This window comes from Anabrus simplex, chromosome 9 (genome assembly GCF_040414725.1).
Source record: "Anabrus simplex isolate iqAnaSimp1 chromosome 9, ASM4041472v1, whole genome shotgun sequence".
NCBI classification, from domain to species: domain Eukaryota; kingdom Metazoa; phylum Arthropoda; class Insecta; order Orthoptera; family Tettigoniidae; genus Anabrus; species Anabrus simplex.
The window spans coordinates 11,487,946-11,512,962 of record NC_090273.1 but is presented as its reverse complement, the minus strand read 5'-3'; the positions used below and the strand labels follow the sequence as shown (position 1 = coordinate 11,512,962).

Here is a 25,017-nt window from a genome sequence, read left to right as displayed (position 1 = left end):
CAAATAAACATTGTCTTTCACGCGCATTTCTTTAAGGGTCTGCATTGTAGAATTAAGCTTGTTTTCGATTTCACCATAAGAAACCGATTCCTTTTGCGTTGTTGTACTTAGGAGCGAGAGTACCCACGATACATCTAACAGAAAATCCAACAAAATAATATTTTTTCTCTGCGACAACTTTCTGTACAGCGCTGCAAATTTACAACGATCTTTACTCAACACTTCACGGTTTTCAGATTCACGGATTAGGTACTCCATGATGCAAGGGAAGTCTTTGAAAACTGCCAATAAACAGTACTTCTCACTTGAAATCCAACGAACTTGGAAGAGTTTTTTGACTTTCAAGAACCCTGGAACACCTGTGACTGCCGCAATATGTCTCAGTTCAGCAGCTGCAGAAGGTCTACTGAAAATTTTATAAAGTTCGTCTAGTCCGCATTCAAAATTATGAACAGCATTCACAACACTAAAAACTTGTTCTGAAACAAGGTCCATTCTATGAGCCATACAATGCACGCTGATCAAGTGTAGATTCTAGCAGCAACACCTTCATTTCGGCCAGTAAACACTGCAGCTCCGTCCGAACCAAACCCCACAAGTTTATCTTTGGGCATTTCTGCATCTATATCATCGTCTGACAAGGTTTGGACAATTTTCTCTTCCAGCGACTTAGCATCAGCATTTTGAACAGGTACTAGCTTATAGAAACAGCAATAAGCGTCATTCTGTTCGTCAACGTACGTAATGTACAAAATCAAATGTTTCAGAAAACCTATCCGTAGACTCGTCCACAGAAATGGAAAAACAGTCAGTCACTTCGATAAAATTCACTCATTTTAAATGTAATTGTTCCGCAATAAAATTGGTCATTGCCGCCGCAGTCTTGTCTGTATTAAGATTGTTCCCATGTCTAAGCCATTTGCGATCTGTAGATTTATAAGCTGCGGATGATCACGCAAACTCCACTCTCTTTTCGCTGCTACATAAACTGACCTTAATACTTTAACAGTTGTATCTAACTTTTCCTTTCGACTTTTCATGAACAAATCACGAGCACTCGCTGCACACGCTTCTGGAACCTGTTTCTTACACATTTCATCCTGCTGCACACAGTGAGAATGAATTACACTATTTTGTGTTTATAAACAGCGTCCAGATTCTTCCTTTTATTTTTCCTCATTACACCGTATTTTGGCCAATGTAAATCATTAGATACAGTTCCTACCATTTTTCACACGTGTTGCCATTGTTTAACACACACACTACATACACATCATTACTTGACAGTCTTTCTCATTGGTAGTAAACACCAACCAGGCTCGATTTTTCTGCCAAGGCGTCGAAAACTTCTCGGTTGCCACCAGCATTGGTGATCCTGGATTATCTTCATTGTTGCATTCGACAATGTGCTCGCTGTGTAAAGGACATTCTGCAGTCACCTTATATAACACTTCGTCACATTTAGGTTTTTATTGGATTTTTCCTGCACATCATTATCATATGTCGAACTTGCGTCGTGACTGGTAGTGACTGTATATTATCATTACCAGTTTTAAAGAAGTTAGTAATTAAACTATTCTTAATCCTATTTAGTGAAATTGAGAACGCCATCAAACATTTGAAAAACAACAAAGCCCCGGCATAGATGGTATTACTGGAGAAATGCTGAAAGTAATCGGAGAAGAAGGCCTCAATGCTTTACATTCAATATGTAATAAAGTGTGGAAAACTGGAGAATGGCCTAAAGACTGGACTACACATGTTCTTATTCCCCTTCACAAAAGATGGTCAGTTAGAGACTGTTCTAATTACCGTACCATAGCATTAATATCACATGCTAGCAAAGTTCTGCTGTACATAATGAATCAACGACTAAAAACTTTCTTGCAATCCCAGATTTCTGCTGAACAAACAGGTTTTGTGGCAGGTAAAGGTACATGAGAGTCAATAACAAACATCAGGCAGATAATTGAAAAATACCGCGAGTTCTGTGTCCCTGCCTATATTTGTTTCCTTGATTATAAAAAGGCCTTCGACTGTGTCAAGTGGGACAAATTGTGGGAAGTGCTCAATTAATGTGGAGTCCCAAAACACTTAACGTCATCATTATTGAAAGGTCTTTATAATAGTCATAATGCAACCTAAGGGTGGATGGTGAATGCTCAGAATTTTTCAATGTGACAAATGGAGTGAGGCAGGTTACATATTGTCACCCCAACTCTACAATATCTATGCAGAGTATGTAATGAGAAGAGCACTGGATGGCTGGATAGTGGAATTTCAATCGGTGGTAGGAAAATCAACAATTTACGCTTCGCTGATGATACTACACTCATTAAAGGAAGTGAACAAAAACTTGATGAATTGCTCTCTAGAGTGAAAATCATTAGTTCGGATTTTGTCCAGAAATTAACATGAAAAAGACCAAACTAATGGTTATCAACCGGCAAAGTCAAATGCCAATCCAAATGACAAGATGCCTGAAAGATTTGGAGTTGGTGAATGATTGTGTATATCTGGGCTCCATAATCAGTAACATGGGGAACTGTGATAAAGAAATAAAACGACCGTTTTTCCTAGGTCGTGCCGCAACGGTTAAACTTACAAAGATCTGGCAGAACCTGGCATTATCCAAAACAGTGAAAATACGATTGGTGAAATCACTGGTGTTTTCTGTTTTCCTGTACAGTTGTGAAACCTGGACTCTGAAGGCTAGTGACAAGAACCGAATAGATGCCTTTGAGATGTGGTGTTGGCGGAGAATGTACCGTATACCATGGACAGAAAGAACAACAAATGCCTCCATTATAGAAGAAGTGAGCATCACAGAACGTTTATCTTCCCGCGTTAGTGAAAGTTACCTCCAGTTCCTGGGACTGATTTTGAGGAGAGAAGGAGACAATTTAGAAAAGACCATTCTGCAAGGCAAAATTGAAGGCATCAGAACAAGAGGCAGAACAGCAAGTAGATGGTTAGACCAAGCAAAGAAGATCACCGGTCTACCTCTTCACAATATCTTAAGAAGAGCTGAAGACCGCTCAGGATGGAAGAATCTCGTTAAGAATGCAGTTACGAATGAAGTGACAGGACACGACGCTCAGTAAACCGACTGCCGATGATGAACGGCAGACGGGAGGGCTGTTCTACGGAGTACGAGAGAAGTCGATGCAGCAAATGAGAAAGAAAGAAAATCTGCTGAGAGGTTTATCAGAGACTGTCCCTTGCTTAAGAATGGCCAGGCGAGGCGCAGCTTGTCCTGATTTATTGTTTTATTAGTGGAACCTTCTTCTATCAGGGCTAAATTCTGACTGAACAAATTTGTCAGTTTGTATACTCCTTAAGTGAATATTGTCCTATTGGCTACCTATCGGAAACACACCCTCTCCAAGAAGTACAGGAGTGGTGTGCCGGAGTTTCAGATGGTCCTGCCAGATTGTGCTGCAGGCGCGGAGTTGCCACCGCTACATTGCTCAAAGTCTGGCGGTCATTCTATTATTTCTATATTATGTGTATTATTGCCAATGTTTTCATGACAATATGTACCGCAAGAATATTCATTTCAGTAATATATGTGTTATACATTTTCCTCATTATTTTATAATTTTAGTGGGGGGAACCTGTGAGATAAAATTGTCGGTGGTGGCGGGGAAACCCCCATTCCCCCGCGATTTCGCACCCTGTTCACGGTCTTCCCGAAAGGAAACAGTCTTTGCAAATCTTCATTGAATACTCACTTCCCCTTGAACAGTTTTACGTCAGCTACAGTTTATCCACGTGATGCTATGTGGTCTATTCCAGAAAACAACACTAGCATTTACAAGTATCGATCACGAATCTCTGTCGATAAAATGGCGACCCTGGTCTAGAAAGCAAAGAATAACGGCCACTGGGATTCGTTGCGCTGACCATGCATTATCTTTTCATTTGCAGGTCTTCGGGCTGTGAAGCCAAGGGCATGAGGAGTGTAGCAAAGTGCGGTTTGGTTTGCTTTGGTTTTTACAGCCTTCAGCATTGGTTTAGTTAAAAATTAATTATTTATTTACATGCATATGAAAGATTATGTTACTATAACGCCGGCTTTGTCAATTATAACTGTATTTTCTTACCAATAAAATTATTCGATTTTATTCTATTCTAAATTTGCGGGCAATATATGCGCTATTCGAAGCTCGAATTTGGGCTGGAGTGATGTTTATATACTGCTGCCAGCGAGGTACGAGTTTAATTAAAATAAGAGCAATTAAAGAGAGAGACATAGCCTCCCAATAAGAGTGAATTAATGAATAAAGCGTGGAACGTAAAGCCAGGTAGCCAGAGCTGCAGGCTACACCGGCTGTTCCTCACAGAATACCGTCGAACTTCTTCGCGGTGCCCACATCTCGCCGGTTCGAGCAGTTAGTCGTCCAGACTGGCGGCAATGAAACTCTTCGTCATTTGCTAGCATTGTGCCGCAAAGGAGATCTGCTCTGAAAGATTTAAATTGGAGAGTTTATGAAGAAGTACACTATCTCTAACACGGAGTCCAACAGAAGAACATATATTGTTGCCATCCAGCAGCAGACACGCTCCAAACATCCGGTTTGAAAGACTTATCCCAGGCCAAGGAACTTGACCAGGAAAAGGAGAGCATCCCATATCTGAGTGAGACCAGACAAGTGGTTTGCGGTGAATCTGCTATTGGGAAGCAGAGGTAGTGTGTCCAAGCGTACCGTGGAACACCTGATAAAGCACACGACACTGAAAATAAATAAATAAATAAATAAATAAATAAATAAATAAATAAATAAATAAATAAATAAATAAATAAATAAATAAATAAATAAATTAAAAAATATATAGTGGTGTAGCAGCAGCATGTCTGCCTCTTATCCGGAGGCCCCGGGTTCGATTACCGGAAAGGTCAAGGATTTTTACCTGTATCTGAGGGCTAGTTCGAGGTCCGCTCAGCTTACGTGATTACTATTGAGGAGCTATCTGACGGTGAGATGGCGCCCCAGTGTAGAGAGCGAAGAATAGCGGCCGAGAGAATTCGTCATGCTGACCACATGACACTTCGCAATCTGCAGGCCTTCGGGCTGAGCAGCGGTCGCTTGGTAGGCCATGGCCCTTCGAGGCTGTTGCGCGATGGGGTAGTACATTTTTACTTCCAGGGCAGTTTTCTGCTAGGTCCCTAGCTGTCCTGACTGGTGGAGCCTCTTTACTTCAGCGGCTGTCGCTGTATTTCATCATTTTTGTTTTGCAAACAAAATTGAGCTCCTGCCTGCAAATGGCTAATTTTCTGTTTGTTAATTATTCTTGTTTGTCGTCTGTTTCAGATGGAGAATATCTGTTCGTCGATCCCGAGAACAAATTGTCCAAGTACGCGCCTAAACACTGGAAATCTTCGCATACACACGTAAGTTGTAGTGACCTTCACTGCCTCCAAAGAATGTTCAGAAACACTTAGCGCATGACGTCAGAGCAATGGAATCCATCGTGGCATTGCTATATTGGTGGAAGTAGGCTCACTTCGTGTTATTCTACGTACGGAGGAAATGCATTTTCCTTACCGACGCTAGCGTTCAGTGTGTGAGGGCTCCTGTTATCCTTTCTGTTTCCACTGCTCTTACCTCTGAACCTCGCCTACAGCCAAGTCCTCAGAACACGCAACCCAGGGTGACCAGCACGTGTCCTGCAAGTTGTCACAGTCTGGTAATCGAACTTGCGCGGGAATTTGATGAAAATAACGCGAAGTGTTACGAACATGTACTGAATAAGGCTCTATAAGATGGGTATGCTTAGCCGCCATTTTGGTTCATACATGCGCAACGGGCCATGTGACCAAACTCTAGTTTCTCCTACGAGCGCTCGCTTCGTCACATTGAACGTATTGCTTTAATCACAGAATAAATTTGGCCTGGAAGAATTGGGAAAAAGAAGAAGAGCTGCTCGACTAAGTGGTATGTTCCGAGCTGTCAGCGGAGAGATGGCGTGGAATGTCATTAGTCGACGAATAAGTTTGAGTGGCGTTCATAAAAGTAGGAAAGATCACAATATGAAGATAAAGTTGGAATTCAAGAGGGCAAACTGGGGCAAATATTCATTTATAGGAAGGGGAGTTAGGGATTGGAATGACTTTCCAAGGGAGATGTTCGATGAATTTCCAGTTTCTTTGAAATCATTTAGGAAAGGGCTGGGAAAACAACAGGTAGAGAATCTGCCATCTCGGCGACTGCACTAAATGCAGATCAGTATTGATTGATTGATTGATTGATATTGGTGTGGATATTTATTACATAATGGTGGGTTGTTCTGCACCTAATTGTAGTAATGTCTCTACTGTGGGATACAGATTATGCCTCCACTGCCTCTGCCACACCTTCTACTTCAACTGGTGACTTAAACCTGCAGCCAGCCTCCACTGACATTACTATACGGTACCCCTTAATACAGTCACATTGATCATACAATATTCAGTTCTGCCTCCAAAGTCCGGCAACAGGAGTTCAACATACAAACACCACAGTTACAATATTTGTTAAAACTAAATCCATATCACAGAAATAATTTGTTTAACATTGGTGGTAGTAGGCCTACAACAGATGCATTATTGAAAACCAAGATCTGTGGTAGGCCTGTATGCAGACAGGTTTTAAACTATGAGCTTTCTGACTCAAGCTCTGAAACATTCGATTTTTTTAATTTGGGCGGTCTAAAGAAACCAGATTGTGAAGTTATGAAATTAATTTGTGACTGTGAGGTCTTCATAGGGACTATAAATATTATACGTATAATGCGAAATGGTACAAATCTTGTAATGGAGAAAAATTTGAATGATAAACGTACCAGTACATGTTCTCCAACGTGCTGTAATTTAAAAGAAAAAATGTTAGATACTTCTTCAAAATTCGATCCTCTGCTGTTGTGGGCTTTAACAAGAATGTGCGGAAAATTAAATGTATGAGACTGGTTCGGAAAAGAAGAGAAAAACGTTAACAATGAATGGAATGTTATTGTTTTGTAAATACTGTAATAAAAGGAGACAGTAAATTAGTAAAATATTACTTAATAAGTATCATTTTTTTAAATGTGCTACCTGAGCAAGTTAACCATGTTGCAACCCTTTGAAGTATAATGAAGTGAATCGTGTTGAGAAATCATACTACTTCTCCTCAAATCAGAGGAATCTCTGTTAAAAAAAAAAGTACTGTTACCTTTTTCAAAAATCAAAAATTTTCAATATTCTCCACAGCTCGTGGGTCACTCCTCTTACAAGTCACTGGTGACTGATTATCAGTGCAATACTTCAGGTTAGGAGAGAAGATTCAGCTATAGAAGTAGTTACTCAATTCCTATTTTGTTCCTGAATGTAATTTATAATAACATAACATTTGCTTCATGAATGTTCGGTTGAATAAACTAAAATCCTCTGTTCATACAACTGCATAAGCTGGTGAGATTCATAACACTCACCAAAAATTAAGTTTATTTTGCACATAGAATGCCTTTTTTAAATACTGTACTGGTAAATAATGAAAGGGACTGAATTTTAGAAGAAAGAAATAAACTTAAAGAATCCCAGTTACTTGTGTGTGTTCATCTTCGTACATCACATTTCAGCGTTATTTTTGTTCGAAGAATATTTTTTCTTATTATTTCGACAACATGAAAATAGCGCTGAATCAGTTTCACGCAAGTATGAAATACCGACCGAGATCATATGGTATCAAAATCTTCTATCACAGTTTATATATCTTCGACACGGACTGATTACCGCGTCAAATTCCACGATTTATGTATAAGAGTAGCCTATATCAATTCCACGGTGTCCCTCATTTTATTTGACGGTACCGCGGCGAAGGCTTACTGATTTATTAGAAAGCTATTTTTTCTAATATTTATCCAGTGAGAGTACATGCTCCCGCGGTGTAGGGGTAGCGTGCCTGCCTCTTACCCGGAGACCCCGGGTTCGATTCCCGGCCACGTCAGGGATTTTTACCTGCATGTGAGGCTGGTTCGAGGTCCACTCAGTCTACGTGATTAGAATTCTCTGTCTGATGGTGAGATGGCGGCCCCGGTCTAGAAAGCCAAGAATAACGGCCGAGAGGATCCGTCGTGCTGACCACACGACACCTCGTAATCTGCAGGCCTTCGTGCTGAGCAGCGGTCAGTTGGTAGGCCATGGCCCTTCAGGGCGGTTGCGCAATGGGGTTTGGTTTGGTTTGGTTTGGTTTGGAGAGTACATGGAGAACAGTAAAAAAAGAGGGATGTACAAGGCTGGGGTGGTCAACTGCCTTACCAACGTAGTGCAGGAATGAACCATAATGGCGGGCGAGCATACCTAGTCTTTAGAGAGCCCTAGTACTGAAGAAATTTCTCTTCCGCATTTAAACATGAAGGCGTACTTAGATCTTCTGGGCTTAGGACTAGCGATTTAATGTAAAGTGCCAATTTTCAAGAGACAATAGACTAAAAATTGCTATCATTTTTACATACGCGAATTTAAAAACGATCTAAAATGTAATGAAACTTTTCAAAACATTATTGTTGATGTGAGAGGCAGATTTTTAAAATGCAATTCATTCCGATCATGCCTCTGTTTTTATAATCATGTATGCTTGTGTCAGAATGCTTATTTACGGTTTTTGAATAAATCTTCGTGATTTTTATGAGGATCGAATCTCTGTTTGGAAAGATGTGAAAACTTCTGTCAAGGTAAATGTGGTTGAGTGCGGAGTGTTGAAAGCATTATGCCCTTTGGACATATTCACACACAACTCGAGCAGCCTGTTCGGGAACTGGGAGGAATTTTCACCAATTCGAAAATATCCTACATTTTGAGAAATAAGAGTCGGTTTTGGTCACTCTGTCGCATTTGTTTCAGGTCTTGTTATAGTAATATTGTTGTCAGGTCTTTATTCTGCTAACTTTTGAGTAAAACTTATAAACCATCTGAAAGAAAAAACAGACGGTAACAGTAAAAAAACTTTATTAAAATTCACTTATAAATTATGACGTAAGATGGCACATCAGGCATTTTATTAAAAATCTCGGAGCCGTTTACACAGATTTAGGAAAACAGCTTTCCTCAAATGATCACGTTATAGAATTACGCATTCCAATTGGCTCTATATTTTGTCGAATGCATTTGCTTCGCGTGCGAGAAGGCCACGTTTGTGTGATAATCTGGTTCGCTAGTGTCCTAAGAGCCTGGAAGCTTGAAGAATACCGAAACGTACACGCAAATTCCGTGAAACTTTGACACCACAGGTTGTTCTGACCCTGGGCCAAATCCACGTCCAGTATCCAGCTTAAATAAGTGGGGAAAATGCCAGGAAGATTGACTTCTGCCACCATTTAGACCACCTGCCAGTCAGTTTTAATCTGTCGGATTGGGCGATTTGTGCGTGAGTTTTAATTAATTGTGCCGGGTAAACACCAAACCGACGTTGAGTTTCATTCCACCCTTCTAAAATCCAACTAACTCTGCCGGGTTCGTATCCTCGGTCTGTCACTCTACCACGGACCGACAGAGGGAGTTATGTGTTCGAGCATGTTTTTGGGTTGCAGTGTAACTGGAGAATGCCAAGTTGTCTTGCCTTAGGCCACAAATGTACTCGCTTTCCCGCTTTGGAGGCGTATGCCTTCGGTTTCTATTATCAGTGCATTCCAATATGAGGCGTACCACTCTGGTTTTATACTACTCCCCTCCCCTGCTCGCATTCCTTCCTTCATCTACTAAACGATATTCAAATAAAAACAGTTTGTGATTAGATTTAGTGTCTTTTTTATCGTATGAATGAAGTTTCTGTTAATAATACCTCATTTTCTCGAGAGAAAAAAATTACCAGAGGGATTTTAACTTTCTCATCATTCATGAAATGAGGAAGGATTGTGACAATGAAAGAATACAGCGGCGTGACTCGCCCGGGGAGAGAGATGTCATCCGCCACTATTCTGAAGCCCAAAAGAAAAGAATTGCCCCAATAATAATAATAAACCTGCATTTGCTGTTAGTGCCGGGAGTGTCCGAGATATGTTCCGCTCGCCTGGTGTAGGTCTTTCTATTTGACGTGCATGGGCGTGCTGCGGGTCTGAGTGTGAGCGTAGTGTCGGCACATAGTCTGCTTGAGGCTTAACGTCACCATTCGACGGATGAATCAGCATCATATAGACAACTCCACATGAACAGTGCAGAGAGGTTTGCAATTAAATCCAGGCTTTTGGCACGCAATGTAGTGTATACCACCACCTTTCCTACCCTGCCGGCCAACATTATGATGAACATTGTACCAGCGGGACTCGAACCGGCTAACCACGATGTCATACCATAGAGTGTTTGAAGTTATGCAGAGTGAAAATAACACCTGTAATAACGTACGGCATCTCCAGTATCTGTCAGTAAGGAACTTACAGGATGTGGAGAAGATAAAAGCAACATTTTTAAAGAGAGCCCTATGTTTGTCGAAATTTACCTTTTCGAGACTGGTGTATGAGCTAACTAGGGAAATGATGCCTCTGGAGGAAGTAAGGGACAAATTCATTCTCCCATCAACTCCAGCATACCAAAATTTATTTCGCGAACGTCAGAGAAAGAAATCGGAAATCTGGCTGGATTTCTACAGTATGGAAGCGATAATCAACGACAAAAGGAATGAAGCCAACTACGAGTTACAGCACGTAACAAAACTAGCTGTGCATGGTTTTCATTTCAAACTATGCTCCACGACGAAGTATCGCTCGCCAAACGAGGGTTGCATGTGTGCTTTGTGTGTGTTCGTTATCACGTACTAAGGTGTGCAGAAAGGAAAAGCCCTCTAATTAGGTTCTGCAATAAATATATTACTATACCATAGAGTAGTAGTGGTGATTACTGTTTTTTTTTTTTTTTTGCTTTACGTCGCACCGACACAAACAGGTCTTATGGCGACGATGGGACGGGGAAGGGCTAGGAGTGGGAAGGAAGCGGCCGTGGCCTTAATTAAGGTACAGCCCCAGCATTTGCCTGGTGTGAAAATGGGAAACCACGGAAAACCATCTTCAGGGCTGCCGACAGTGGGGGTTCGAACCTACTATCTGCCGAATACTGGATACTGGCCGCACTTAAGCGACTGCAGCTATCGAGCTCGGTGATTACTGTTTAAGGAGGAAGTACAACTGGGCAACCATTCTCTGTCAACATTAATCAGAAGAAGAAAAATGGAAGGAGTCCGACACTTCGAAAATTGAAGCTATTGGCCAAAGACAGAAAAGGGCCACTAAGGGCGTGAAAATGAAACACTCCTTAGCCCTTAGGACCTGATAGCATCGGGGACGGGAAATAACAAGAGTGGACCAAGTGAGATCAAATAGGTAGATGCAAATGTGGACCTTGGCAAAAGTGGAAACAATGTCAGGACTCAGCTAAGAGCCTCGTGGTCGCCAACCCACGCTCAGAGCCCCTGGGGCCCCTTTTAGTCTCCTCTTACGACAGGCAGGGGATAACGTAGGTATTATTCTACCGCCCCCACCCACAAGCGGTGGAGGTCTATGAAGAGGTTCATTGTTTGGTAGATGGCAGCAGTAAACAAGTGGACATCATAATTTATAACATATACAGCTGTGATTCTTGACCCAACCATTCGATTTGAAAATAACGTTCAGTGGGCTGTACAGTTATCTGCCCTGTAGGGCGCACTTGTTTACACATAGGGTCTTCTTTTCGGTGCTTGTGGGACATCTTTTCTGAGGACCTGTCATGTTCTAAGTCTACTAGGTTTGTGCGGCCTGGAATATGAGCACTGTAAGGGAAATCTTGAAGGATTCTGTTCATATATTGAACAGTCATTTATATGACATTATATGGGTTCTTTTTGTCTTACACAGTATTTAGATATGCATTGTTTCATAAATTATACAATATATTTTGCTTTGTCATCCTGGACCTTCATGGATGGAGGCAGGCACCGTTCTCTTTCGGATGAAGAATGATCAAAATCGGAAGTAAAGCAAACGTAATTACATGCCAAAAATGGAAACAGCAAAACAACAACAAAAAATGCATTTCCAGGCACACAAGACTAAGACATTACCATATTTTTTCGCAATACGCGGACCCTGTTAATGTGCGGGGGGCGGAGGGTATTCAATACTGCGTGCTTCTTTGGCGTTTGACGAGCAGTGTGTTGGGACAAACACAAACGTCCAGTCGTCAGAGGAGTTAACAGTGTCGACGCAGTCAAAATGACCGGGAATCGAACCGAGGTCTCTCCGAACCGAAGGCCTGGACATTTTAACCCGAATGTGTCTCCGAACACTCATTTTATGTACGAAAACATGGAGAAAAAATCGTAAGGAAAACTCTAGGCCCAACAATACAATGCATAAGCAAATATTACAAGACGGAGCTTAAACTTCGCCTAAACTTGATGTATCCACAAAGACGCACACAAAATGCTGTCAGTTGGTGCACTTATTTATTTCACCTTAACTTCACATAAACATACACATAACCTAATCAACTGCTGTTGCAAACAAAATACACACATCAACAAACCGCCATGTTTAACAAATGCCTATCACTAAGCCCACTGCCTGCTGGATCTGCATCCGATAGCTGCTTATACTGCCTGCTCATTACAACATTTTAACATGGCACTAAATGAAACACTCCGTTTATAAATACCCACAGCAGGTGGCAGCACCAACCGGCTCCAGACCTGTCGGAATGAAATAGCGGGAAATAGGGTAGTACTGTACTTGTTTTCAGTGAAAATGGATTACTGCTGCGTGCCTTTCTGCAAATCAAAGAAAGGGAAACCAGAATGCCGTGGTATTTCATAAATACCTTCAAGTACGTAATTGCGTCGAAAGTGGTTAAGTATTATATCCAGGGAAGGAAACAGCAAAGGAAGTAAATGGCCAGTATCCAGTATTCGGGAGATAGTAGGTTCGAACCACACTGAAAATGGTTTTCTGTGGTTTCCCATTTTCACACCAGGCAAATGCTGGGGCTGTACCTTAATTAAGGCCACGGCCGGTTCCTTCCCACTCCTAGCCCTCTCTTGTCCCATCGTCGTCATAAGACCTATCTGTGTCAGTGCGACGTAAAGCAACTAGCAAAAAAACAAAAAAATTCTGGGGACAATTGCACTGTTAATATGAAGGTACAAAACAGAATAATATGCTGTCATATATTCCATTACAAGTCATTTGTTAGTAGTATAAAATACCGGGCGAGTTGGCCGTGCGCGTAGTGGCGCGCGGCTGTGAGCTTGCATCCGGGAGATAGTAGGTTCGAATCCCACTATCGGCAGCCGTGAAGTTGGTTTTCCGTGGTTTCCCATTTTCACACCAGGCAAATGCTGGGGCTGTACCTTATTTAAGGCCACGGCCGGTTCCTTCCAAATCCTAGGCCTTTCCTATCCCATCGTCGCCATAAGACCTATCTGTGTCAGTGCAACGTAAAGCATCTAGCAAAAAAAAAAATCTGGGGACAATTGCACTGTTAATATGAAGGTACAAAACAGAATAATATGCTGTCATATATTCCATTACAAGTCCTTTGTTAGTAGTATAAAATACCGGACGAGTTGGCCGTGCGCGTAGTGGCGCGCGGCTGTGAGCTTGCATCCGGGAGATAGTAGGTTTGAATCCCACCATCGGCAGCCATGAAGATGGTTTACCGTGGTTTCCCATTTTCACACCAGTCAAATGCTGGGGCTGTACCTTAATTAACCTGAATCCGCCCAGCGTGCCATATATGGCACGGCAAACTACACAGTCTTCTTGGACTCTTATTATTGTAACCGCGCGCACTGTATCCAACGCTAAAAGTTACAATTTTATTCTCAAAAAATTCAATCTTGGGCGGATCCAGGTTAAGGCCACGGCCGGTTCCTTCCAAATCCAAGGCCTCTCCTATCCCATCGTCGCCATAAGACCTATCTGTGTCGGTGCGACGTAAAGCCCCTAGCAAAAAGAAACCTGTGTTGCTCCCTGAGTATGTACTTGATTTACTAGAAGATATTTGTGAGCCCCCTGAGTCAGTGTGTGTCACTTTGGAAACTGCATCCCAGGCATTGGTGTGTGGTTATTTAGTGCGGATAATCGAAGAAAAAACAGAATGCAGTACGTGCTTGAATAACGTTTCCACCTCAGTTAACGCTTCCCCATTGATGCACTTAATCAGACAGTCGGATAGAGGAGGCCTGCGCTATCCCCAGCAAAGATTTATTGGCCTAATTATTGGGCTACAGAAATTTGTTGAGGCGGCTCTACCGTACTGCAAGAAATCTGCAAGTCTGCTCCAGACTATAAAAACTATGTTCTACCTTCTTTGTGCCAGTGTAACATTTTAAAGTGTTTTAGTAACAATAAGCACCAGGAACTTGTGCCGGAAGCTGTGTTTGCTAAATTCGTGAAACCTCTACTTAGTAATGTAGGGAAGTACCATACAGAAAAAGTTTCAAGGTTTTCTTGTTCGTCAAAACCTCTTTCTCGAAAAGTCTTAAAGCTATAACTCCCTAGAGCAGCACTTTATACGGAAAATTCTTTAATTTTTCTGTTACTGTTGTACGCTTGTATGCTTATCTAGTTGTATTCACGCGATAATTGGGTACGGTTGGTGCTACCATCTAGCGGCAGATCAATTGTAAGTCGCGTTACACGTTTGAACATGGAATGAGCAGGCAGTATAAGCAGCCATCGGATGCAGATCCAGCAGGCAGTGACTAAGCCACACGGAGATCGCATGCAACGTTAAAACAATTGACTGCTTATCAGCATGTCATAACACGTGGTCACAAGTATAATTCCTGTTAAACCATAACTCTTACTATAACTCGTCTCTACCATCAAGACCAGCTCTTTATATATGTGCCTGGCCAGGCTTATGGAAAGATACATTTTCTCATAAATTCTAGAGTGCTTAAGGCCCAGATATAATGTACCTTACAGAATATTCTACAGAGTTCTCGTCTACCCACTACCATTCTGGATGTTACAGTGTATTTCACAATTCTGTAGTGGATTACAAATCATATATTCAGGAAATAATAAATTATATACAGGTTCTTACATTAACTGAACTCATATAAATATCTATATACAACAAATGTTTTATGACATAACCTCACAAATAATGCGATCGTAAACTAATAATGATACTAATAAGTGGATGTACATCACAGGTAATAATAATAATAATAATAATAATAATAATAATAATAATAATAATAATAATAATAATAATAATAATAACAATACCGAGCTCGATAGCTGCAGTCGCTGAAGTGCGGCCAGTATCCAGTTATCGGGAGATAGTCGGTTCGAACCCCACTCTCGGCAGCCCTGAAGATGGTTTTCTGTGGTTTCCCATTTTCACACCAGGCAAATGCTGGGGCTGACCTTAATTATGGCCACGGCCGCTTCCTTCCCATCCTAGGCCTTCCTTATCACATCGTCGCCATAAGACCTATCTGTGTTGGTGCGACGTAAAGCAAATAACATAATAATAATAATAATAATAATAATAATAATAATAATAATAATAATAATAATAATAATCGTAAAATACTAATTCTAGCTCGATACTTGCATTATTTACTCATGGGTGAGAGAATATTGTTTTCAAGTTATATCAGTTTATCACACTTGCGTCAAACTAATAGTCGAATTCTATGAAAACAGGGACAGATGCTGCGAAATCGATTGACGAAATCAAAATTGACAGGAATCACACGAGAAGACATCCAAAACAGGGAGATCCTTAGATTCAAAATTCACAAATATTGTAGCTAGTTCACCGGGAGAGTCGCCGAGACTACAGTGGATGCATGCTATGTCTCCACCCAAAATATCCTCGGCTACCGAAATTCAAGTGATATAGACGTTCCGTTGTCGCTAACTTGTCGCATCATCCATCAGCGCTCTTGTTACCAATTCTGATTGTAATACCGAATAATACAGTTCTCTCAGCGCGGTTCTTTTGCTAGCCATTTATTTGCATAAATAAAATTATAGTTTTGTCTGCACTTCATATTTTTGGCCCATACTTCGATTTTTTATCTCAGGGAAGATTGTTTGTAGTTTAGCCGCGATTTAGAAAGGCCTGCCTATCTCGTCATGCGATATACAAAAACCATTCCTGCAGTTCCACTAAAACGATAGTTCTATCCATGCAGATTACAGGCCTTATGCTATTGTTTTTTTTAAATCTTAAGATTTAGGTGAATAAATAATTTATTTTGAAAAAGTTACGTGATTCATCTCATATGGTTCCTGTTTCAAGGTAGACTTTTACTGTAAGCTACAATATAAATGCCCATAACAGGGCTATATTGTACATACAAGTACCGGTATGTGCAGTTCCGATACGACGATAACTCTGAAACCATTCATGCAAATTGCATACTGTAAATAACATGGTTTCTAACTTTGAGGTTTGTAGCGGTTTTTTTTTTCTTCTTCTTCTTCTTTTGCTCACCAATATTATTCTACAAATCCTTGACGTTTCAGGTAGCGTAAGCCAAGAATGCGCTCTGGTACTGTATGTGAAAGGAAATCATAAATCTTAATATACAAAACATAAAGGTCACTTAATTCTGCTTCAGTGAACTTTCAACAGATGTTAAATACAGATACAAATGTTTTCAAGTCCTATCTCTGAAGGTTTCAGATCTAAAGGGACAATAACATTGGCAAGATGGAACATTCTAACTTTCTCTTAAGGCCACGTGGATGTGAAACATGCGTGTTTTAAGGTCCATTTTATGGATTCATATCTGCGAAACTATTTGTTCCGACACTACCAAACTTTTCTTATCTGTTAACATCATGCGTACATGCATAATATCAAGTATCTCTCTCCCTTGGTTTCTCAAACAGGGATGGAAATAGCAACAAATCACAATCAAAAATTGAAATGTTTGCCTCAACTTAAGGTACCGGTGCAAGATATTTCTTTGCGAATCGTAATTACCGGTATTTTTGTGTTAATACTACCGCCTATAAGGAATAATTATAAGTGAATCTAAAAGGTATTTTACCCTGTTAAAATGGGCTCTCAAAATGTGATGTTGGTTAGTGACATACCTGCTATTTAAAAAATATTTTGTGCAAGTCTTCCTTGTACCTTGTAGGAATTGAAGGAGTTTGTTCGCTCTAGCTGTCATGGTGATAGTTGACGGGGATGACACCATATTTAAATAGCCATTTTAAAATACAATGTTGTTTCAGGAACAAACACATGTTTGGATTGAGGAAAGAAGAGAAGACCCTTAAAGAAATCAGTGGCGGCCTTAGGATGGCACGTACATGGAAACTGTGGAGGGCTGGAATGTTGTAAAGACCATAATCAAGGAGCTGGTCGGTGTGCATGCAGGCATGCGCTCTGGCCGGCTACTGTGCGTGCGGACCAGAAAAGAAACAAATGTCTTAGTATCGTCCGTTTCTTATCATTGGTGTTCATGAGCAGAAGATAATCTCTGCTTTCCGCAACATCACTTCTACGCTGGTCCGAATTTCATGAAATTTTGGACGAACAATCTCGGAGGCAGCCGTCACATGACTATGTTTTGTCTCAAAATATTGACCTGAAACTGTATTATTCGTGAAATTATTTACAACATTCAGGTAACAGCTTAAAATGAGATGTCGACTGTTTCTTCCCGCTCAGGAATAATTGAGCTAACATTTTGAATTGATATGTCTCAGACATTCAGTTCAAATACAAGCCTATTCTAATAAAAATCTCTCATGGTGGATGTTTAATGAACGTGCAAATGTTTTATCCGCTAAAAAACAAAAGGAAGCCCAGCATGTAATGTGGATCATTTCGCTCGAACGGCGACCGTTTTAGTTCATCACAGACTAATCAGATTATCACTGACGGGGTCAGTTACCACGCACACACTGTGAATCTTAAACACTACTGTTTCATCAAAATACGAGCAGACATTTCTAATGGTGACTCGCAGTATAAGGTTACCCTTATTTTCATGAATATAATTTCCAAGTTTCATTTGTTTCTGTTTCATGATTATTCAATCTTTTCGTTCTTTGTACAATTTAAATGTATTGGCACTGCTGCACTCAACTACCGTGCTGTTATAAGGGAGTTTCTGAGCTGTCTGTGAAGCCTTGAATATAGATAGTTTTTGTATGTCCATATCATCTTTCATTGCAAAATGTTCTTTTATTTTCAGGGTTTGGATGGAAACGGCAGACCATCACTTGTGTTGTATTTCCGAGTCCAGTTCTACGTTGACAGCCCTCTGCTGCTCAGGTAAGAATGCGTGTTTGTGGACAATAGGTCCCGGGACCGTAATCAGCACTATGAAATACAATTGTTCTTTATTGTTACATATACGTCCACTCATTTTTCAAACGTTCTCCTACCCCACCCCCCGATAAGTTTTACTCGGCTCCCTGGAGATGTTGCTCTCGGTTTTAAATGTTTCCTGCATAGGTGTCCCTAATATTCCTCAGTTTATTAATGTACACTTGAGACTTCAGGTAGACCTACATCAAGTAGTTGCATACTGACAAGTCAGGCCATTTTTATATTCTTAAGAAAATATTGTTCTTCTTAACTGAGAAATATTCGTCGTCATGCACTTTTCTATCGTAATGCGTAATACATCAGCCGGCCAGTGCTCGTGTAGTACTGACCTTCACCATCGGCTAGCTTTAAAATATTTGTACACAGAATTTTGTTTAAAGTTCTGGAAGATGCTTTTGATCGGCCCTTATCCCAACTTTTGTCAGATATCAGTCTGTTATACACTACAAAACAAGGAACAGTGAGTAGGATGAGCCTGATGACACGGTATTTCTCGCCCGTAAATCAAACGGTTACCATACGTAAGTCCTTATCCGTCAGCTTATTGAAAAAAATGTCATCTTCCTCTCATCATCGTTTCAGACTACCGGAAGGCCTCTGACTGTGTCACACGTTTTGTTGGAAATGGGTGTTCTGCACATCTGGTTTTGGTTCATAAGGAATTTGTATGAAGCCAACTCATTTATAGTTAAAACTAACTATATTACCCGGCGCTGCCCGGGCATTTTATTGATCGTTTACTTTTAGGTATTTTATTACCAGTTAATTATGTGTGAAGTGAATTTTTGTAGATTTCGTTGTTGTGACATTGACTGATTAGGAACTATTTTGTAAGTTAGTTTAGAATTTATTATTATGTGTTTAATTTCAAGTCTTATAGATTCTTTTGTTTCTCGTTAATCAAACTAATCTCGGTAAGTTTGGACATTTTCTTCATCACCACTTTTCGCCAAGCCTACGCAACTGAACTGGTACTTAAATGTCATCCAGAGTGCCACAATACAACTCAGCGACCGCGGAAACTATGGATTCGACGCTAATATTGGTCGTTTTCTTGTACGTCATTCCCTCCCCGAGGTTTGCTAGGTGTTTTACTCCTCCAGTATCTTTTCGAGAGAGTAAGTCGTATTTGTACGAAGTTTGGTTGAGAGCTGTTGATACTGTGCACGCCTAGATTTACAGTTTTGGTGATTTTCTCTTTCATACCTTTTACTTTTAGGATTTGTATTACCTGTTTCAAGTGTTTTATTTTTACTTTTTCTTAATTTTGACGTTGCTTAATTGTTTATGGACTCTCTTATCAATTTCTAAATTTAGAAATAGTGTTATGTGTATAATTTTACGTTTTAGCTTGAAATTATTTTGATAAAGTATTTCCTTGTGGCAGTCCAGATTGTCTGGGAAGCAGTAGATCCTTTCAAACAATAATAAAAATAAGACGTTATAACGTAATGTATTTACGCGTCGCATTATAGATATAAGCCGGCCCCGTGGTGTAGGGGTAGCGTGCCTGCCTCTTACCCGGAGGCCCCGGGTTCGATTCCCGGCCAGGTCAGGGATTTTTACCTGGACCTGAGGGCTGGTTCGAGGTCCACTCAGCCTACGTGATTAGCATTGAGGAGCTATCTGACGGTGAGATGGCGGCCCCGGTCTAGAAAGCCAAGAATAACGGCCGAGAGGATTCGTCGTGTTGACCACACGACACCTCGTAATCTGCAGGCCTTCGGGCTGAGCAGCGGTCGCTTCGTAGGCCAAGGTCCTTCAAGGGCTGTAGTGCCATGGGGTTTGGTTTGGTTTGGTTTTATTATAGATATAATGTACCAAAATGGGGTGAATAGGAACATGGGGGTGAAAGGGAACACACAGTAGGGAATTTATTTTATGGAAGGTTTGCATCGTATGTAAAGCAGTTCAGTGCAATTTTTTTCACCCAAAATATTCCCTATCCTTATTTCCCGCCATTTCTATGTGCTCTGAAAGGATAACAATAACTTTTAGCAACAATAGTGCCCAATAAGGAAACCTTGAATTTCTTATAGCTATTAAAGACCATAAAATCTTCTTCTGGATTAGAAAATCACGTGGAGGTAAGTGCTTTTAATGTCTAGAATAAGTAACTATGCCATGTTTTGATACAATTAAACATAATTTTACCATGACATACAAGCACACTTTTCTACGTTAACACTATGCACAATTAATGAACAAAATCATTGAAAAATGGGGTGAATGGGAACACGGAGATGATGTGTAAAATGAGCTTAAATGTGAATACAGTCTTCATATAAATACTATTCGGTAATTCTATCCCTTATTTTATCTGTATTCCAGTTGCTGAAGAAAGATGCCAAGGCAATATAAACCAGATCAGAGGGGCAAAATCCACAGGAAAGACCCACCAGAAACACTTTCTGCTGCATTAGAGGATATTAAAAGAGGATTATCATACAGAAAATGTTCAGAGAAGTATGCCATTCCTACAACAGTGTTAAACAGACGTATGAAATATAATAAAAGTGAAGGAGGAATAGAAATATAGCCAAAAGTTGGACAGACATTGTTTAGATACTGAAAAGCATTTGGTTGATCAGCTGGTGATGTGTTCTCCTCTGATTACCTATTTGATGCATAACGAACTCCGCTGTATTGTTAAGGCTTACCTTGATAGAATGTGAGTCACTGTGAAGAGGTTCAGAAACAATATGCCAGGTTATGACTTTGCACTCAGTTTCCTTAATCGTCATGGAAATGTTTTATCTCAACGAATATGTCTAAACAGAACAGAGACCGTATTCTAAGTCGCTTGCCCCGTTCATCAGCAGAAGAAACGGTGGATGATGTTGAAGAAAACAATGGTATCACTGATGACTGCATTGTTTCTGTACTCAATGATATGAGGTTCAGTCCTGGGACAGTAAAAATTAGAAAGAGAAAGCTAAACATTCCTCCTTGTCAGAGTGTGAAAGCTGACAACTTGGAAAATGATAGCCAAGAAGGACATCTGTCAGATGATTAGCAACAGCAGAAGGAGATCTCAAAATAAAATGAAGTTCCTACTGATAAACATGCTAGTAAAAGAAAGTTGCCAATCCCAACCAAAGGATGCCAGAATCAGAACCCCAAATCACACCTAAGGCAGGACTGCAACTGAGAACTACATCCGGTTGAAAAAATAATGAGAGGTGTGTACAAGAAAGCACGAATTGAAGAAGGTGTCTGGGTTATGGTAGATTTTACTTCTCCATCCAGATCATTAATCAAATCACCCAAATTCTTCAGAGTAATCCTATTTCATTGAAACAGTCACCAGTGTTGGACTAGGAATGCTTCACAGTAACGTTTCTGAAGTAGGCCTACTGTATGTGCCAACTAAAGTTGAGAGCAGACACATTTTTAAGTGGTCCGAACATGAAAATGTCTGTGAAATTGATAAGGCAAGCGTTGTTGGTGTGGTACACCACCCTAATCGTTTTAGAAAGGGACTCCTGAAATTCGATGTAAATTTCCACGTATGGTAACATTTTGGAGCATGTTTTAGGTTGACAATTACCTTATTGTATTAGTTCTTACTGTTTATGCATTTTTCAGATCTTAAATAACATTTTTAAAGGTTTTCAGTGTTCCTTTTCACCCCAGTATGAGGAGAATAGGTTTAGACGGGACACTTAAGTATCTGTTCCTATTGACCCCATATTTGGGGTGAATGGGAACACTAATTTTTCAGTCAATATCACGTAACTTTTTGTACCAATCTGTTCATTTCATGTACCATAACTAGCTATCTGACCTTATCAATACTGCTACACGAAGAAATTTATTAAATTATCTAAATCAAGAAAACAGCGACAGAAAATACTATAAAACCGTTCCCATTCACCCCATTTTACGGTACACGATTCCAACTGTCACTGGGACTGTGAACAATCAGCCGAGCAACACCGAAAACTGTGTAAAGAACATTAATGTCGGTGAATTTGGGTATTTTCTTTATCACCCCTTCTAAATCACCATGACGATGGGTGCGAAACTTCGACTTAAATGACGCCCGGAGTAACACTATTCATGTCAGTGACCTCAGAAACTATGAATTCGACACAAATATCGGCTGGTTTCGATTAGTTTACATGTCAACCCCTCCCCCAGGGGTGTCTTACCACTACAGCATCTTTTCGAGATAGTAACTCATATCCGTACCGAGTTTGGTTGAGAGCTGTGATAGAATAATGCTGGAATATAACACATACATCCATAATCTCGGTCATTTTGGACATTCTTTTTTCACCCCTTCTCACCCCCATGCCGATGCGGGTGAACTTGGACTTAAACGACATCTGGAATGTCAATATTCATCTCAGCGATACCGAAAACTATGGATTCTACTTTAATATTGGTCGTTTCCTATTACTTTTATACTTCACCCCCTTTGCACTCCCGCTCAGAGGGATGCACACACATAAATCCATAAACTGGGTCATTTTGGACATTCTTTTTTCACCCCTTCTCACCCCCATGCCGATGGGGACTGAACTTGGACTTGAACAGGGACACTCCGCATGTCGTTTATCTCAGCGACCCGGAAACGTATGGTTTCGACACTATTTTCGGTTACTTTTATATATGCCTCCCTCCCCCGACCACAACCCGTAGGGGTGGCCTATCTCTACAGACAGCCATATGTGTAGCAGAATCTTTCCTTGGTCGAGCCTACATTTACGCACGTGCCTACTTCGAACACCAGGCCTGTATTCTACTACAGAATCCTTGAGATGACGTTGTCATGGTTACTGCTGGCCATTTCTTCATCCAATTCCTAGAGCATGGTAGTGTGGTGCTAATATCTCCAAAACGGTTGGTTTTAGGCCCATAAAACATGGTTTTCGGGCCCCCTTTACCGAGTTTTTTCTACGCTTCGTGGCGTTTAAAATGAGCTTTGTTTTGTACTTGAACGATAAATTGAATATTTCACCTATATTAGTCTATGATAATGTGCCAAAGGGCCTAAATCTATGGAATGGAGAGGGATGTTAAAATTTCTTGTAGATGGGGTTACCCGCAGGGTCCTAAAAGGTAAGTATACAAAATTTGGTTCAGATTGGTGGAACAGTATGGATTTGTATAAGGAACAGACAGACAGACAGACAGACAGACAGACAGACAGACAGACAGACAGACAGACAGACAGACAGACAGACAGACAGACAGACAGACAGACAGACAGACAGACAGACATTCTGCTTTATATATGTATATATATGTGTATATATATATATAGATACATAACTAACAAAGTGTTCGAGAATTTCAAGATCCAGAAGGATGTCCGACAGGGCTGTATACCGTCACCCGCGTTCTTCACTATCTTTGTGAGAGCTGCAGTTGAGGAATGGGATGACTGATTTCCTGTTGGTGGTAAGAAAATGTCCAACCTACATTAGCAGACGATACTGCACTCATTAATGCTGATGAGAAAGAAAATGGCAGAGCTCATTTTCGTGTCAAAAATGTCAGTGCTCAAATGAGACCAAAATAAAGATTGTTAAATGAGCCAGAACAGAAATCTTCAAGGATCTCAGAAATGCTATACCTTGGTTCAGTTATTTCCATTTCAGGTAGCTGTACTTGTGAGATTAATAGAACAACGGCCATGACCATTAAACGGAAGGATCGCTCTATCTTGTTACCACTCGAAGTGAGAGTAAAGTCCAGTCTGGTATTTTCATTTTTCCTCCGCGGAGCCGAGACGTCCACTCTTCGTGCTACAGTCCTGAAGAAAAATCGATTCATTTGAAATGTGGTGTTGGCGAAGAATGTTACCCGAACTTTGGACTGTATTTCGCACCAATGATTCCATTATAAATCAACACAACCCCAGAATCAGATTATCGACAACATATAAACAAAGTTTTACAATTCTTTAGACACACTATGCGACGTGGGAGTGACAGCACAGAAAAACTGATCATTCTTGGAAATGTTCCCGGCAAGGTCGAGTCCCCACTCGATGGTCGAACATTATCCAGAATATAACTGGGTTGAAAACGTCTGGCTGAGGACCGTAAGAGATTGAGACAGCTGACCAGTAGCCTCTCAGGAGATCACGATCCTCAAAATTGAGAGAATGATAGGAGATAGAGATCAAACAAAAATTATCTAATTTTAGTGTAAAAGCCCGAACGGAGACAGGGCACTGGACAATATCGGGGACAGTTGAGATAAACGACTGATGGCACGATTTGTAATCTGCGTTGAATGTGCCTAGGAGATATAGAAGTGTGTTCTGTTGTTGCCAGCTTGCAGCTAAAACAAAAGGGTTTCCCAAGTCCACATCAAGAAGAAGTGCCAAGTAGGGTGCTGATGGGTCACTGGCACTGAATCTGATTATCTGCTCGGACACTCCGCGCTGACTCTACAACTTTTAAGGACACTTACAGGACTTCTTCAACATCTTACTTTCCAGGAATGCAAACATCCTGCACCTATATGGTTTAAAGAAAAAATAGTGTAAGTCAGCAAAACTCAACAGCGCACATTAACCTACATTTTTGTGCTGAGCATTTCTGTTGGAAGAAGAAAAAGCAGGCAGAGAACAAAATACATGTTCCTACTCATTGAAGAATGGGCTTGAAAAAAAGGGTGCGAAGGTAGAAAATAAAAGATACAGAATAGAGTACCTGCTGTGCAATCAGTAAAAATGAAACTTTAAGCACATGATTACA

At 40.6% G+C, this 25,017-nt stretch overlaps 1 protein-coding gene across 1 annotated transcript in view; it reads left to right on the top strand.

Moving 5' to 3' along the window:
- Positions 1-25,017, top strand: part of ex (expanded) — a 102,636-nt gene that overhangs the window by 41,579 nt on the left and 36,040 nt on the right. The window contains exons 3-4 of the mRNA XM_068229185.1: positions 5,316-5,395; positions 18,165-18,244. Of these exons, the coding sequence (XP_068085286.1) occupies positions 5,316-5,395; positions 18,165-18,244 (160 nt within the window). The remainder of the gene's footprint in view (positions 1-5,315; positions 5,396-18,164; positions 18,245-25,017) is intronic.